We start from the raw sequence: 17,816 nt of genomic DNA on the forward strand, positions 1-17,816 counted from the left end.
CTTTAAGAAAGCTTTAAAAAGAAGTACAACATCTTGACCATGTCTATTCTTTATTCTTTATTCTATTTCTCCTTGTGATGCAAGTTTGGCTTGTTCAACAATAAAATTAAATCAACTGCTATTTAGTTCTGTTTTTGAAAATATCTCAATCATAATACATAAGGAGTGAATTTCTCATGAAATCTTAAAAACAAATCCTTCAACAAAACAAAAAGTGATCTCAATCTACATTCTGTAAAACAATAAAAAACTGTTTATCTTGCTCCACAAAATGCACATAGAGTATAACAGTATAACAGAAACAAAAGTGTTGACAGCTATAGCCCCATGCAATATTCACCACTGCAAATCACCTGTTTGCTTGTTTGCAAATTTTTACTGCATTAGTGTTTATTCCTGCTTCCTGCTTTGCTGCTCTCCTGCTTTCTAAACCAGGTTGGATTTATCTGGATTTGTCAACTCCAAACCTACTCTGAAACTCAGAGTTTGTTCAACTAGCTTCATGCAACAGGCCACTGGAGAGAGAGGACATGCATGGAGCTGAAAGGGCTTGAATGAAGTGCATTTGGCCTTAGATAAAGATACTAGAGGATATAGCGCTGAAATATCATTACCACAAACGATCCTGAGTGCATGTGGTGTGATCTGCACTTCTGTTTTGAAGTGCTGCTCACTTCAACTAGAAACAATAAACTGGTGCTATTCGGATACTTGCGATCCGAATGGAAACATGATGGGGTCTGGATGCGGATTTGGTCCGCCATTTGAAAATCAATGGTTTAGTTTGTGTAAAACATCTAGTAATGTTAGCCTATAATTTGTTTGCCGTTTTTTGCACAATACAATTACTGTTTAAATTTTTTTTAATGGAACTGTTTTGAAAGAATTTGTATAATCGGGAACAACTTCATTATGTTAGTATTACCTAATCAAAAAAAAAAACAAAAAAAAAAAACGTTGTGGCTTCAAGAGCAAAAACAGAGTAATTCTGTATTGTAGTTTTTATATATATATAGCCTAAGTAAATATATATATATATTTACTTAGGCTAGTTCTCTCCCTTTTAAGTTGTTTTTAACAGCACAAGACAATGTTGTGAAGCAGTAATTTTTCATTGTGTAAGAAAACTAGTCGGACAAAGTCTGCTAATTTTTACCACTTCATCTCCTGATTCCTGCTGTATCTCTGTCTCTTGGACTGCTAGAGGATTTAACATGATTGGTTTTGGATGCCAGAGAAAATTCAGTGTTGACTGGTTTTAGATACCTGATAAAATTGATATTTTCTGATGGGAGGTCTAGTAAAGGAGCTGGATTCCCTAAGAATAGAATTCTTCTCAGTTGGTGAACCCACCTAAATATTCATGAATCATGTCGCTGTTTGTTTTTGATCAAGTCAAACATTAATTCTACTCTGACCTTCACTCTGATGCTCACCGTCCTCAAGGGATGCAGGAGAACATGATAAATTAAATAAATTTGAATTCTCAGAAAACTGTGGTGCAAATTATACTTCCTGTTGTTTTTTTAGGCAGTTTATATCTCTGGTTTGCATTAGAATTCAGTCAGTCATTCAGTCAGTAAAGGCACACCAGTCACACTCTGAAAAATAAGGTAGGCTCCTTTTCTTTTTTATGTAATTATTATCAACATGATACAATGAAAAAAAATATTCCTGACTATAAGTATAGTGATAATATTTCTATCTAAAACAATTACGAGAAGAATGAGAAAATACAAAATATACAGTTAATTTAATTATTAATACAGTTAATTAATAATAAGTTAATTTCCATTATTTATATCATATTTGATTGCTTACTGATTATTGCAAGATGTATTTTCTAGTGTTCTAGTATATATATATATATATATATATATATATGTGTGTTTTTGTTTTTTTTGTTTTTTGCAGTTGTAAAGGTCCCTTCACTCTTAAAATATAATTTACTGACTTGCATATTTCTAGAGACCTGAAATGTATTATATGGAAGCTTGTTTCCTCAACGGAATAAAACAATTTAAAAGATAATTTAATTTTCCTCACTATTGCAAGTTTACATCTTGCAATTTCTTACTTTTTTTCTCAAAATTGCAAGATATAAAGTCAGAATTGCAAGACATTAAGTCAGAATTCTGACTTTTCTCTCGCAATTCTGACTTTATAACTCACAATTCTGACTTATTTTCTCAGAATTCTGAGGTATAAACTCACAATTGTGAGTTATGAAGTATGGAACCTTGTTTCCACCACAGAATAAAAAAAAAAAGATAAGACCGAGTTTTTATCTGAATTGCCCATTTCTGCAACATAAGAAAAAAATAAAAAGTCAAAATTATGACATTTTAACAAAGTCATAAATAAAGTCATAAAGTTGAAATTAAATAAAGTCATAAAGGCAAAATTAAAATAAAGTTATAAAGTCGAAATTATGACTTGCTGCTCATTGACCTGACGATCAATGAGCAGAAAGTCATAAATTTGACTTTATTTTTTCTTATGTGGCGGAAATGGGCTTCCATTGTTACAGTGAGTTGCAGGGAAGCAGACGAAGATAGAGATAATAGTACCACACAAAGGTTTATTAACATAGACTAGAATACAGCCAACGGGAAGTCAACTCCAAAAAAAAAAAAAAAAAAACCTGCACTTACCTTTTTTTTTTATTTTTTATTCTGTGGCGGAAACAAGGTTCCATAGCATTAAAAAAAGAATATCACACTTGACCTCCTAAGCGAGCCCCATATCTCACTTTAACTCTTTTTCTTTTTGTCCACTTTTGCTTGTGACCTAGTAGGCATGGGCAAATGCAAGCTTAGAATGATGTTGGATTTGTACATGCTTCTCTTCTGTCTTGACTCTCTGACTTATGAAATCTCATATTCTCTTTGTATTTGCTTCAAGTATTCATTGAATCATTGAGCTATTATGCAACAAATATCATTGTCCAACAACCTTGTCTACTTATTCTACTTGCACCAATATGATGCATACTATATATATATATGAACACTATAATTAAAGCCTATCCAGTGCCCTAGATAAAGATTGTTGTATGCACAAAGTAATCAGTAACATTTTTGATCAATTTCTGTGTTTTTGCCTCTTCAGTTTATAAAGTCAGTCCAGCATGGGTACACGGGCACGAGTTCTTCTCTGCTGGCTTCAGGGTATGATTTTAAAGCATTATTTCCATACATTATATGAATAAATGTACAAATGAATGAATATACATTTTCTTTTACTAATATTTTTATTATTATTATTAATATTATGATTATGATTTTGCAGTGATTGGTGCTGTCGTGTTTGGAGATGTTTGGAAGGTGAAGGTAGAGTCTGAAATGGAGGCTCTGGTCTCATCTTGTGTCGTGTTGCCCTGTTCATTCAAATACCCTGCTCAACAACAGCCTTCCAGTCGTATTAAAGGCATGTGGCACATGAAGGACAAAGGGGAGGATTTCATCTATCACAAAGATCCTACAAAAGTTCTAGAGAATTTCAAGGATCGTACAAAACTGATTGGGTCACTGGGTGCTTTAAACTGCTCCTTGGAGATTGATGAAGTCAAAAACCATGACAACGGCCCGTATTGTTTCAGGGTGGAATTAGAGACATCTGAAAAAGACAAGTACTCCTTTGTGGATAACTGTGTGAGAATTAATATGATTGGTAAGTGTGCTTTTGAGCTCTCAACCTATAATTACAACACCTAAATAGGATACAAAATAAGAAAGCAAACTAAAAAAAATGGAAAGAGTCCAAATTATGTTTTTGTGACTAAATAATTAGTAAATAAGTTAAATTTTTCTCTTTAACCTGTAATTATAACTCCTAAATAGGATTAAAAAATAGAGCGTTTAAATTTAAGCAAGCTCATTTTTGCTTTTATTTACTATGTGAAATATGTGTTTTATCATTCAAAAAAATATATGTAGAGCAAGCATCAAAACCTGTGCTGCAGTCTGAGGCGTTTGTGCAAGAGGGTGAACCCACAGTCTTCAAATGCTCTGTCCAGCACACCTGTCCATCCTATCAGCCCACACTCAGCTGGAGCCACTCTGGAAAAACAATCATGAGCTATAAGGACATTGGTCATGGAAAATGGGAGGCAGAATCTCTCCTTACCTTCACCCCAACAAAAGAGGATAATCTCAACTCTATCACATGCACTGTCAAGTACCACGGGAGTGTCCGGGGTGAAATGCAAGCCACAGAGCGTATCAGTGTGAAAGGTATAAAATTAAAACACTTTTGTGTATCTAAGTAATGATTTTAAACAATTAAGTGATTTTTGTTTTTATCAGAACAAGCAACTCTCAACCACATCCTCATACCAGCCATCTCTGGGCTTGCAGCTGCTCTTTTTGTTGGATTACTGTGTGTCTTCATTGTCAAGAGATACAAGTGAGTATGGATCTGATTTAAAGGATTAGCTCACTTTCATATTAAAATTTCCTGATAATTTACTCACCCCCATGTCATCCAAGATGTCAATGTCCTTCTTTCTTCAGTCGAAAAGAAATTAAAGTTTTTGATGAAAACATTCCAGGATTTTCCTCCTCATAATGGACTTCAATGGCCTCCAAACGGTTGAAGGTCAAAATTACAGTTTCATTGCAGCTTCAAAACGTTCTACATGATCCCAGACGAGGAATAAGGGTCTTATCTAGAGAAACCATCACTCCATTTCTAAAACAAACAAACAAAAAACAACTTATATATGTTTTAACAATAAATGCTCATCTTGAACTAGCTCTTTTCTTCTTCTTCTCTATTAGAATTCCGACAGTGTAGACACTGCTAACACTCTCTATAAAAACTAACATTAACATCACATGGAATATTATTATAAGCCCCACACATACATCATCAAGGCAGTTTCATTTAAGAAAAATTATCATTAGATTGCAATGTAAGGAAGAAATTAAAGTATTTTACACCTCACGATGATTTTCAGTCAATTTTATTATGGTTTTCTTAAATAAGACATCCTTGATAAAGTATTCAGCCTTCAAATGTGACCTCCGGAGGACACAGCCTCCGAAATGAGATGCAGCTCCTGTCACCAAAGGAGTGTGTTTTTGGTTGTGAGGGAAAGATTACCGTTTTCAGCTTCCCAAAGAACCCAGCGTTAAGGGAACAGAGGATGAAGTTTGTTTTTCCGAGGCAGCAATGGAGTTGTGCATGTATGTTTGTTTGTTCCCCGTATTTCGGTGATGAATGCTTTGTAAACAAGTCCCAGATTTTTGCGGGTGGTGAGTAAAGCTGCATCAGATGTCTGTGTTTTGTTGGCAATCGGCATGCAAGTGCATATAATGTAAACAACACAAATGTTTTTGTTCCCTTTATATTTATAATGATGTGGCAGCTAGCATGTGATCTCTACGCAGAAGCTACGCACGCCTGTGACTTTTTAGTCACGGCACTGACAGCAAACACGCCTCCAGGATCTCTGCTTTTTCCGGAAAGACTCGGTTTAGCATATCTATCTTTTATAAATATGACAAAACTAAAGATTTTCAACTGATCTTGAACTTTGAATTTGTTTGGTTTGCAGTTTATTTATTTACTTTTTTTTTTTTTTTAAATTGAATGTATGCACCCAGAAAATACTTGTCATGTACAAATTGGTCCAGGACTTTTTCTTATTCTTTTAAATAATAATGCATAATAATGATAATGCATTATGACAATGTTACTCAACTCCAGTCCTCGAGACCTTCATGCCAGAATGATTTAGATGTCTCCCTGAAGCTGATGAGTTGAATCATGTGTTTTAATTAGTGAGACATTTAAAGCATTCTGGTAGGATGTTCCCGAGGACTGGAGTTGAGAAACACTTTCAGTATCTTTCATTTAAGATTTTGTTTTAAATCACTCAAATCTTTCCTAGGAATCGCATTGCAGAGCTGCAATCCAGAAACGACAATGGGTGAGTATACAGCATTTCTACCTGGGAACATTATAGTGCCTCATTATAGTCTGATTATAGTCTGATTATAACATTATAGTCTGATTTTAAAATGTGTGGTTTTGAGTCTGTGAACTTTGAATTATCTATAGTAGTGTTCTCAAAAAAGCAGATAAAACAGACTTTTATCTACTCTTAAAAGTAAAATTTTTCCAAAATAATAAAATACTCAAGTAAATGTAACAGAGTAAATGCACTTTGTTACCACCCACATCCTGCTAAATGTATATCCAAATGCAAAGGATGTCATTAAATCTGAACAATTTTGTTATCAGTCTGAACCCTGTTTAAAAATATGCCTGTGCTGCCATGTAGTGGTTAAACTATATATTAAATTTGATTTTCATTTCTTTCAACCAGATAGCACTAATCTGCCTATTTTAACTTGTACATACTGCTTTAATTGAAAATAAATTGAATAAAATGTATTTATTTCTAATATTTCTAATAACCCTTAATAGCCAACTTAATGTTGGGCTTACTTATGACTATTAGCACAAAAGTTATGATGAGATCTATCTAAGTGTACATTACATAATGCTCCAGGAATGTGGTTGGGAACCCCTGCTTTAACATTTAATGAATAACAATTCATATATTACTTAATCTATTAATCATATATAAACTATATTAGTTGCTGATGCAGTAATCATTAATTAATGGTTTAGTTCTTCATGAGTCATACATTAAAACATGATTATCTGTGCATTAGTTAAACATGAATTAATGCATGTTAGTGCGCCCATATTGTAAAGTGCTACCGATTCTTCTTTAAATACAATAATTATTAGCTGAACGCAGTGAACTACAGGTAAATTTGCTTTTCTACCTTTAAGAATGGTTAAAATATAGTCACATTGGGATCCCCATACCTCCATTCCACCATTCCTGAAAATAGAAAAATGAATGAAAAATGAAAATACCAAAAGAGAAGTATATTAAAAATTGGAATCTAAAATGATATTAAGACATCTTTAACACTTCTTGAGCTAAAGATACACAAACAGGAAAAAAACAATATTAAAGGTGCCCTTGACTCAAAAATTGAATTTACCCTGGCATAGTTAAATAACAAGAGTTCAGTACATGGAAAAGACATACAGTGAGTCTCAAACTCCATTGTTTCCTCCTCCTTATATAAATCTCATTTGTTTAAACGACCTCCGAAGAACAGGTGATTCTCAACATAACACCGACTGTTATGTAACAGTCGGGGTGTATGCCCCCAATATTTGCATAATGCCAGCCCACGTTCCCAACAATTATCAAAGGCATTACACAAGGGCAGCCAGTTAACGTCTGGATCTGCACACAGCTGAATCATCAGACTAGGTAAGCAAGAACAACAGCGAAAAATGGCAGATGGAGCAATAATAACTGACATGATCCATGATATCATGATATTTTTAGTGATATCTGTAAATTGTCTTTCTAAATGTTTCGTTAGCATGTTGATAATGTACTGTTAAATGCGGTTAAAGTTACCATCGTTTCTTACTGTATTCACGGAGACAAGACTGCCGTTATTTTCATTTTTTAAACACTTGCAGTCTGTATAATGTATAAACACAACTTCATTCTTTATAAATCTCTCCAACAGTGTAGGATTAGCCGTTAGCCACGGAGCCCAGCCTCAGATTCACTCAGAATTAAACTTTTAACATCAAAATAAATACTGTACTCACATAATTCGTAGCATGCATACAGCATGCATGACGAACATCTTGTAAAGATCCATTTGAGGGTTATATTAGCTGTGTGAACTTTGCGCTGTAGTTGACAGCTCGTGTGACAGGAAGCTCGCGTCTTAAAGGGGCGGCGTCGAGTGAAATCAGTGCATAGTTAATGGTGCCCCAAAATAGGCAGTTAAAAAAAAAATAATAAAAAAAAATCTATGGGGTATTTTGAGCTGAAACTTCACAGACACATTCAGCAGACACCTTAGACTTATATTACATCTTGTAAAAAAATGTTCAGACAGGAATGTTCTATGCAACTGTTTTGAAAAAGGGAAACAAGATAATTTTTTTTTTTTTTTTTTAGTTTTAACATAATTTTTTCTTCAGACATTCCTCTTTAAAAGAAATAATTATCAGCTGAGTGCAAAGTGAACAACACGTGTTTTTGACCCCTGAGAATGTGTGCAATTTAATAGTTTACTCATGGAGCCACATTGAAATTCCTATTTCTCTGAAAATTAATCATACAGGGTATTAAGAATTAAGATACCAAAAGAAAAGTTTAACCCTTTAACAGATTTCTCAACCGTACGGTAGACCTTACTTTGAGTGTGAAAAAAATCAGTCAAATGAAGGAGATGAGACAAAAATCTACCACAGCTCTATTGTCCCACCCCATTATTTGCTTTTGTCATGGAGGGATGGGAATTTTCAATTTTCAGGTGACCGCATCAGTTTGCACACTTCAGTCGGTCACACGAAAGAATGAAGTTGCTGAACGGTCATCGAATAATAGGGTTAAACATGGTATCAGTTAAGGAGGGAATCAAACCACAATGTTGTAGTTAGTAGGGTAGAGTCTAAACAACAGAACTATGGCAAAATATAAGAGAAATAAAGAAACACCTGTTTGCCATGACTTTCCAAAACTATGCGTGACCGTACGGTTGATATGTCTGTAAAGGGTAAGAATAGCCAGATGGTAGGAACTGAGGTGTGACAACAGGGTGATCTAAGAGTGGATTATGAGGATGTCCATGGGGATATTTTTTATTTTTTTCCTCAAGCAGACATAGTAAAAACTTAATGGAATATAAAATACAATTTCATAAATGTTACTCACACATACATTTATGCAGTATTTTATTTTGCGTATAGTGGAAAGGAACTGATCGGGTAATGAAAAGTGAGTGTTACATACATACAAAGACACTTTACTATCCTATGAGGCCTTGGAAGAGAACTTGTAAATTGCATGGAAACAACACAATTTACATTGCAATGCCAAAAAAGGCAGATATAGCATGTTTGGATTGCATTCATATAGAACAGGGGTGGGCAAACTCGGTCCTGGAGGGCCACTGCCCTGCAGAGTTTAGCTCCAACCCTAATCAAACACACCTGAACCAGCTAATCAATGCCTTCAGGATTACTAGAAAACTACAGGCAGGTGAGTTTTATCAGGGTTGGAGAGCTAAACTATGCAGGGCAGTGGCCCTCCAGAGTTTGTCCACTATATAGAACATATTTTTATATTAGTGGCGAACTAAATTCTTCTTCAATTTTAGTACTTTGACAGAGATTTTGCAAGTTTTTAGAGAAAACTGATGAAGAAGAAGACTATTATGGCAACAGCAATAATGTCCATTTTGCAAATATTGGTAATTCATTTCACAATGTGTGAAATCAAGCAAGTAGCTAGTATTTGCATTCACATTTCTACATATGGTATGATTTTTTTTCAAACCGCAAGCTTCAGCAGAGCATTAGAGAGTGCTTATAAAGTAAAACAACCAACCATTTCAGAGTGCTTTTATACATGTACCTGTCAACTAAACCAAAAAATTAGAAAAACTCTGGTTTGAACATTCAGGAGCTCAAGTAAAATGACTAAAAATAGAATTTATGGACGATAAATAGACTTAGATATTTTATAAAACTTGCAGTATTCCTGTTGTGAAAAATGCTTTAAATTGCCATATTACCTGAATTTACTGAAATTTGCTGAATTTATTGAAATGGTTATGAATTAAATTCACTAAAAATGGTCTGGATATTATATTGACCACCATAAGACAATACGTAATGTATAATTGTTTTTTTTGTTTTTTTTTAAATAAACTTAATTTCATGTGAACCCTGATAATTATGGAAGGTATATTAACACTGTTACAGGTATGTTTATTATTCAGAAAAGCCCACAAATAAAAAAAAAAAAAAAAAGTACCACAAATGTAAAAAATGTGGTAAAAATATTTACCATAAACTGACATCGCAACCGTACGGTAGAGTTTTATATCTTTTAGATAAAAACATAAATTGACAAAAAAAACAGCTTGAGGTCATTTTTTATATGTTCAATAATAAGCTTTCATTGGCTCTATCTAGGGGTGAAAGTTAAAGGGTTAAGAACCAAAATCTGAAAGGGTATTAAGATATCTTTAGTACTTCTTGAGTTCTAGGCATGCAGAAATAAAATGTCTTCACACATTTGAACAGTCACCATTGGCATATAATGCAACAAAGATTGCAGAAGTCAACAGACTTTACTAATAAACCTACCAATCTCTGTGTAAAAATAAAATAACACTGTTGCCGTCTTTCTAAAGTTGTTTTTACTCCACTTTAATTTGGCTCCAAATCTCAGGTGAAAATTGTTATTTTCACATGTTCACCCCATCTACAACATATTGGACTAAAATTAAAAGCAAATAATCATCCATGACATTTAATATTTTGGCTTTCTTTTTTTTTTCTTTCTTTTTTTATAAAAAAAAAGAAATAAAGAAAGGTCAAACTGTATGTCTGCTGACTGGGGTGAAGAGAGTACATTGTCCCCCGGTTTCAGAGACAAGGCTTAATATAGTCCTAGACTATAATGCATGTTTAAGCTGTTTTAACTGAATGCCACGTGCACTGGCATTTCTTAAAATATGTCAGTGACAATGTTTTGTCTCAATATGCACACCATTAATGTTTTCTTCTAGGGTACATTTATAAAACCTACTTAAATGAACTGATTGAACTAAGGCCTAATCCTGGTTTAGTCTAAGCCCTGTCTGTGAAACCAGGCCTGTGTGTTTAAAGATGCTTCCTGCTAATAAAAACACACATATTCTATTTAGTAACTGTATTATTAGATTGGAGACTGATCTGTTAAAATATAACAATAAGAACCCATAAGTAAACAATGTAATTGAAAGTTAAAAGTCATCATAATTGATTTACTAATGATGATGTAAATGTTGTTGTTGTTGTTTTGTTTTTTTTAAGAATATGGAGTCGACTATCAAGAATGTCTCGCAGGTAATTAGTAAACTTTTGAGTGTTTTAACGACTGCATTGAATAACTGAATAATCAACCTCTATCAGTTATGAGTGAACTTGAACTGAATTAAATCCTTGACTTTCGTGTGTGTATGTGTGTGATCACCAGGTTTCGTTCAGGTGAAGGCAGCAGTGGTCCAGGTGGCATAGAGCAGAGTCAACCACACAACAGGTTCTAATGCGCTCTTCTGCAACAAACCAGGACAAAACAAATCCTCTTATGCAGTGGTTCCCAAACCTGTCCTGAAGGACCCCCAGCACTGCATATTTTGTATGTTGCCCTTATCTGAAACACCTACTTCAGGTCTTGCGGTCAGAGATCGTATTATTATAGGGAGATAAGAGGGTCTGTGTCTCTTACCACTGGAGAAAGCATAAAGGCTAATTTAATCACATGCAGCCCCTCTCCGCCTATTGTGTCGCCGTTCAAAACTCCTCCCTGCATACCACCAGTTAGCATTAGCCATTATGCTTTTTTGGCTAAAGGTTGCAGGCTTGCCTTCCAGTGGCTTTGTTACAGTCTCTACTAATGAGCTGATGAGTTGAATCAGGTGTGTTAGATGAGAGAGACATCCAAAATGTGCAGTGCTGGGGGTCCTCCAGGACAGGTTTGGGAACCATTGCTCTAATGGAAATTTACTCAATCTGTGGTTTGATTTGGATTTTAGTTATGATATAGATTTACCAGCAGTAATTGACGGTGTAGGGTTGGATACAATCTGTAATCCATAATTTATACTAGGACAATAAATAGATAAAAGTTTATATATTAGTGAATAATTTTAGATTAATCTGTTAAGCCTGTTCAGATGCAGATGCAAAGTTGTACTATTCTCATAAAAGTCATTTTCTCCCTGTTTTTCACTAGAAATAGCACTGTCAGATAAATTGTCAAATATTCATTATGAATATTGACAAATATGGTAAATATGGCATATATGGGATGCAATGGACTTTTTTTTTTTTGGTATTGTAGTCAATAATGGGCCTAGTTACAATAAGGGGAGTCACCTAAACTCAGATCAGTTGTTTTACAGATTGTGTGATTATTGTTAATCTGTGTGACCTTACTGAACAGGTAAATATATATATATATATATATATATATATATATATATATATATATATATATATATATATATATATATATATATATATATACATACAAAGAGTCAAATTGTGGTGCTGGTGCTTATGTGTTATTTTGGATCTGACTGGAGTAGAAATAAGTACAATGTGTAAGAGGCTTCCTGCTGATAAAAGCACACAGATCTGTTTCCAATTTTTAATAATCTAATTATACATTATATATAAGTGCTGTCAAAATTAACACGTTAATTATTGTGATGATGTTTTTTTTTTTTTGTTTTTTTTAAAGTTTAACGCTTTCAAATTAGCCTATTTAATGCAATTAAAGCAGCATCCTTTTTTTTCTGGCATGCTTTTGCTAGCATTACAGTATATGATTGCGCTCTCATTCATTCAAGGGCTTTTAAACCATTCAAGCACAATAAGATGCAAAAGAGAACTCAATTCAGTACTGGTGCGCTGTCTGTGAAGCTCTCTGTAAACAACCTGAAACGCGTGCACAGAAAGCCGCTTCTCAGCATTCCAGTACAGATTTGAATTCTCTTTTGCGTATTATCACACCTGAACCGACAAACACACAAAATTATGTCAAAATGCCCATTTTTTTAAGACAGTAAAGAGTTGGGAGAATTGATATGAAATTAATTAAGAAAATCAGATATGTCAGATTTGCGTCATGTCTTAAAGTGATGCAAGCAGACTTCAGCTTGCCTAATAAACAAGCTGAAGTCTGTCATTAATGTTAATCCAACAAATGAAAAAAAGAGAAAACCACAAAATGCTCTTGACTGAATAGCATTTGTAGCTTTAATAATTATTCATCTGCATTTAATTTATACAGTGCAGTGTTATTTTACATTTGATTAGTTTATTCAATTTCTGTATGTTTTTGTATATGTTTAGACCTACCTGAAAATCTTAAAGCACTGTTTTATAAGGAGGTTATATGGGTCAAGAACAACGAAAAAAAAAAGTTTACAGAAAAAAGCCTATTAAATGTTTAAAAAAAAAAAATGCTTTTCAATTATACCGTAAAATCGAATTGATTTGGCTTAAAAAAAAAATAAAAATCTGTATCAATGACAATGGCCTTCATTCAAAGTAGGTTACTTGGTAAAAGATGCCATTAAACACATAATTTAAATAAACTGTTTATGTTTCTACATTAATTTGGAGGTTCAGGGGTTGGTCTGTTGGCAGGTAATCACCTAAAATCTTAGGGAGATTAAGTGAAAATGTTTTTTACTAAAATACACCATTAATTGCTTTTAATTTTGATTTGTTTGTAATTTTGAGAAGTGTTAGCACTTTTTAAAGTTGTTTCATGTCTAGAATCAATAAAATAGCATTGTAAATTTCACTGCATTATAAACAGTATTAATGTTTGTAACTTTTTGGTGTCTTAATTGTAAACAAAGCCACCAATACAGCACAAAAGATTGTTTTATCATTAAATGTGACATTTCAAACATTCGTTGTGTCTTATCTTTAGTTAAGTCCCCACAGTAGCTACTGTTTTTTTTTTTTTTTAACTGTATCTGTATTCAGCACTGTTGTTGAGGCAGAATCTTCAATATGGTCATAAGCCACTAACACAATGTTTTCAAATGTTCAAATAGAAATGTTTTACTACCCTTTTACCAGCTTGTATCAATTAATGCTTAACACCAGTGAAAGCAGAAATACGAGAAAATATTGAAAGTAGAAAAATGAGAAATGTCATGGGGTTGCGTATGTAACCCTGGTTCCCTGAATAGGGAACGAGACGTTGCGTCGAGACGCACTGGGAACGTCTCTGCATGACTGCGTCATGAAGCACTTGTGAAATCGGTCCAATGGCGTGACGGAACGTCATAGACGGGTGATGTCACAGACCAGGAAACTATAAAGCATACCCAGAAAAAAGAAGACTGGCTTCTAATAGGCTGAAGCAATGTGCTCACAGGCATGCAGGGAGTATGGCAAAGTGACGCAGCATCTCACATACGTAACCCGAGACGTTCCCATTCATGGGAACTTCGAGCTGCATCAAGACGCATTGGGAACCTTATCCCAACTATGCCATAATGCCAAGTGCCTTTATGCAAGTCTAAGACGAAAGCACAACAGACCCCAGAGTGGAGCCAAAGTCTAGGTTATAAAACCTAATAAAAGTATGAGGTGAGGACCACCCAGCTGCATCAGAGATATCATGGAGGGGAACCCCCGAAATTAAAGCTTTTGAAGCAGCCATACTCCTAGTAGAATGTGCCCGGATGGCCAAGGGAGAAGGCTGTCCAGTAGACTCATAAGCTGTAAAAAATATTTCCACAATTTAGTTATTTCAACTTGTTTTTTTTGTGTAGAGATAACTAGATTGTCCAGACAACAAGAAATTTTAAGTTTTCTTGTCCTCAACTAGACTGAAAGTTGAATGAACAAGTAAAATGGTTATTTTAACTCAAAAATGTATGTTTAAACAACTGCAATAGACTTTCTGTTGAATTAACAAGTATAATTGTTATTTTAATTTATAAATGTAAGTTGAAAGGTTACATACAAGGTTTTACTTCAATTATAATGCGTTCATAGCAGTAAACTAAACAATTTACTGTGTAAACTAAACTTAATTTATCTATCTATCTCGCTGTCTGGTAGATTGCATTGTCTTAAACCCTGAACTTCAAGCTTTTAAAACCGCTGTAAACATACATCTTCAAACTTAACAACATTAAATATATTTCAAACTTTCTGCTCAGGTTTTCTCAAGCCAGTGTCAATGGTTGTCTTTTAGTTATCACTACTGTGGTATATATAAATTAATTACAGTGTATTTTATTTTAGTGTGTACATTAAAAATAGTTGTTTACAATTATGAGCACAGATTAATTAAATTACATCAAAAATTTGTCAAGCTGCTTCAGTTTTTATTCATGGTCAGATTCCAATTCATCATTGGCGGAATTGAGCGATTCATGAACAATGAACCGCTCAAGATGATTCGCTGAATCATTTTTTTTCCTTTGAGAATTTTCGAGAGAAGCCAGCGGAAACCGGATGATTTTCCATGTTGGACAACACGTGTCTTCAGAAGAAACTGAGTGATACAGAGTAAGTGTGACATTTTATATTGTCAACGTGGATTGTTGCAAGTTTTTATTTCGTAATAAGCGTTTTATAGTATTGTGTTATCGAATAATATAGGATTTGTAAAGCAATTAAATGTTTGTTATAGTCGCAGTGTAAATATTGTCCACAAATCCGTCATTTCTGAAATCATACATTAAATTCATAAGTGCAAATGACCATTATTAAAAGCAGATTTTCAGAATTATATTATCCATTTCGAGTCAGAGTGTTTAGCAAATAGAAGATTCGCTCATTGTAACGTACTTCTTTGTGTTGACTCACAGGTTCAAAAGTTGATTAAATGCTGCTCGTTCCCATTCAGTCAGTCACGTTCGACGTTACGTCGATACTGACGTAATGGGGTCTCGCTAGGGAGCCCAATCACCTCCAAGGATACAAAACAAGCCAATGGGAATTGGCCTGTGAGATTTACATGCCGGGCCCCTCCCCCGGCATCCGGGTATAAATAGGGCCGGCATACTCACCTTCATTCATACTTTTGCTTCGGAGCCGATCGGATCGGATCTGCACATTCACCTCTTAAGAAAGAGCGAATTTCAAAGAGCAAAAACAGCAATTATAATTGCTATAGGACAGGATCCTAAAAACAGCAATTTTAATTGCTACTCGGCTGTTTTTGTTCCTGGTGGCTGCTCGAGTCTCTCCAGCTGGTGGGAAGGCACGCTCAGCGGTGGGTGTGACGGCGCGCTGCCCACAGGACGGTACCACACTCGTCCCTGGGTGCTTCGGCTGGTGAGGTATACTGAAAGAGCAAGCACGGGCGATCAGCGTCTTTTTCAAGATGTCTTTTCATCCGTGTGTTTCTGGATGCGGTCGTTTCCTGACCTCCTCTGACGGCCATGATCACTGTCTCACGTGTCTGGGTAGACCGCACGCTGAGTCAGCGTTCATGGATGGCGCATGCCCTCACTGTGAGGGCATGTCCATGTTGGTGCTGAGATCGCGCCTCTCCTTCTTTAAAACAGAAGTGAGAGGCCCCTCTGCCACTACCCCAACGCCGGCGGCTGTAGCGGTCGAACCTCCCACTCCTCCACAGCACCATGTGCCGTCGAGCTGCCGCCTGCTGTCGCGGGGCCCTCCTCGGGGGTGCCCCACGTCACTTTCGGCGCTCCGGAGGAGGATCGGGTGACGATCGCTGCATCGGGGAGTGGGCTGAACGGTTCGGAGTCTGACGATGACTCTGAGCTCCCGCCTTCAGGGGTGGTGGCTCAGTCAGAGGCGGACTCTGAGCTTACGGCCATGCTTGCCCGGGCCGCCGCGGGCATCGGGCTTGAGTGGAACCCTCCACCCTGCCCCGAGCGCTCGCGGTTGGATGATTGGTTTCTGGGTTCGGGGCACGGCACCCAGCCGCGTCCCGCCCCAGTGCCTTTCTTCCCGGAGGTGCATGAGGAGCTCCAGAAGACCTGGCTGGCACCTCATACGGCCAGACTGCGGTCCTCTGCCTCCTCCACTCTCACTACCCTCGATGGTGGGGCCGCCAGGGGGTATGTGGACATTCCACAGGTGGAACGTGCGGTTGCGGTGCATTTATGATTCTGCAGGTCCATCAGGCGAAAGCGCTGAAGGACCTGCACGAGGGTAGTGCTGACCCAGGAGTGCTTCAAGAGCTGCGTGCCGCGACCGACCTCGCCCTCCGGGCGACGAAGGTCACGGCACGTGCCCTGGGTCAAACGATGTCCACCCTGGTGGTCCAGGAACGGCATCTCTGGTTGGACCTGGCTGAGATGAAGGAAGTCGACAAAGCTCGCTTTCTTGACGCCCCCATCTCCCAGGCTGGCCTCTTCGGCGACACCGTCGAGGACTTTGCCCAGCAGTTCTCGGCGGTGCAGAAGCAGACGGAGGCCATCAAACACATCCTGCCCAGGCGCGATGATGCCACCAATCCGCCTCGGGCTGTGCCTCTGTCTGCTCCTCGCCGAGGGCGTCCCCCTGCGGCTCAGGCTCCTGTGAGGTCAGAACCCTCTCACCCTCCTCGAGCCACCCGCAGGAAGGCCACGCCCCCCACCCAGGCTGCCAAACCGCCTTCTAAGAAAAAGAAGGCGGCGAAGAAGCGGCCCTGAGACGGGAGACCCGGAAGTTTTGGAGGTTGCCACGGAGACGGTGACCGCACAAAATCCTGTGTTTTGTTTTCTTTCTGTTCCGCCGCTGGCCGCGTACCCACATTTTCAATAAAAGAGCAATTTCCAAAACCTCTGGGTCATATGAGAAGGTCCGCGCTGAGGGTGAGCGAGCTTTCGCTCCCTCTCAGCCGTTCCTTCCTTCGCCACGGGCAGGGTCTTGGCGCCCTGGGAACGCACCGGCTTCCCACGCCACCCTGCCCACTCGGAGCCATGTGAGTGGACTCCACTCACAGCCTCGACTTCGGGGCGCACTGCCTCCCGAGTCAGGCCACAGTGCTCCATGCTGCCCCCCCATGGGTACTTCTGTTGTCCGGATGGTTCCACTCGCACGGTGCTTGGAGGCGTGGCTACGCCTTCCCAACCCGTCCCGTTGGCTCATTCGGACAGTCAGACTCGGCTACGCGATTCAGTTCGCCAGGCGTCCACCCAGGTTCAGCGGCGTTCTGTTCACCTCGGTGACAGGTCCCAACGCCTCTGTCCTGCGGGCGGAGATTGCGG

General features: G+C 37.4%; 1 protein-coding gene across 1 annotated transcript; it reads left to right on the top strand.

Moving 5' to 3' along the window:
- Positions 1-1,579: 1,579 nt before the first annotated feature.
- LOC137005027 (myelin-associated glycoprotein-like) lies at positions 1,580-11,981 on the top strand. The gene is made up of 8 exons (XM_067365775.1): positions 1,580-1,613; positions 3,112-3,170; positions 3,292-3,672; positions 3,939-4,235; positions 4,308-4,407; positions 5,897-5,935; positions 10,927-10,959; positions 11,090-11,981. Exons 2-8 carry the CDS (start codon positions 3,131-3,133, stop codon positions 11,157-11,159), a joined length of 960 nt encoding a protein of 319 aa, XP_067221876.1. The 5' UTR covers positions 1,580-1,613; positions 3,112-3,130; the 3' UTR covers positions 11,160-11,981.
- Positions 11,982-17,816: the final 5,835 nt, after the last annotated feature.

Source organism: Chanodichthys erythropterus, chromosome 17 (assembly GCF_024489055.1).
Source record: "Chanodichthys erythropterus isolate Z2021 chromosome 17, ASM2448905v1, whole genome shotgun sequence".
Classification (NCBI taxonomy): domain Eukaryota; kingdom Metazoa; phylum Chordata; class Actinopteri; order Cypriniformes; family Xenocyprididae; genus Chanodichthys; species Chanodichthys erythropterus.

Bases quoted from the DNA above. Each gene is read 5' to 3' on its own strand.
- LOC137005027 (XM_067365775.1), top strand. From the start codon at position 3,131: ATGGGTACACGGGCACGAGTTCTTCTCTGCTGGCTTCAGG. The intron at 3,673-3,938 runs GTAAGTGTGCTT...AAATATATGTAG, and splicing joins TGTGAGAATTAATATGATTG to AGCAAGCATCAAAACCTGTG. The intron at 5,936-10,926 runs GTGAGTATACAG...GTTTTTTTTAAG, and splicing joins CAATCCAGAAACGACAATGG to AATATGGAGTCGACTATCAA.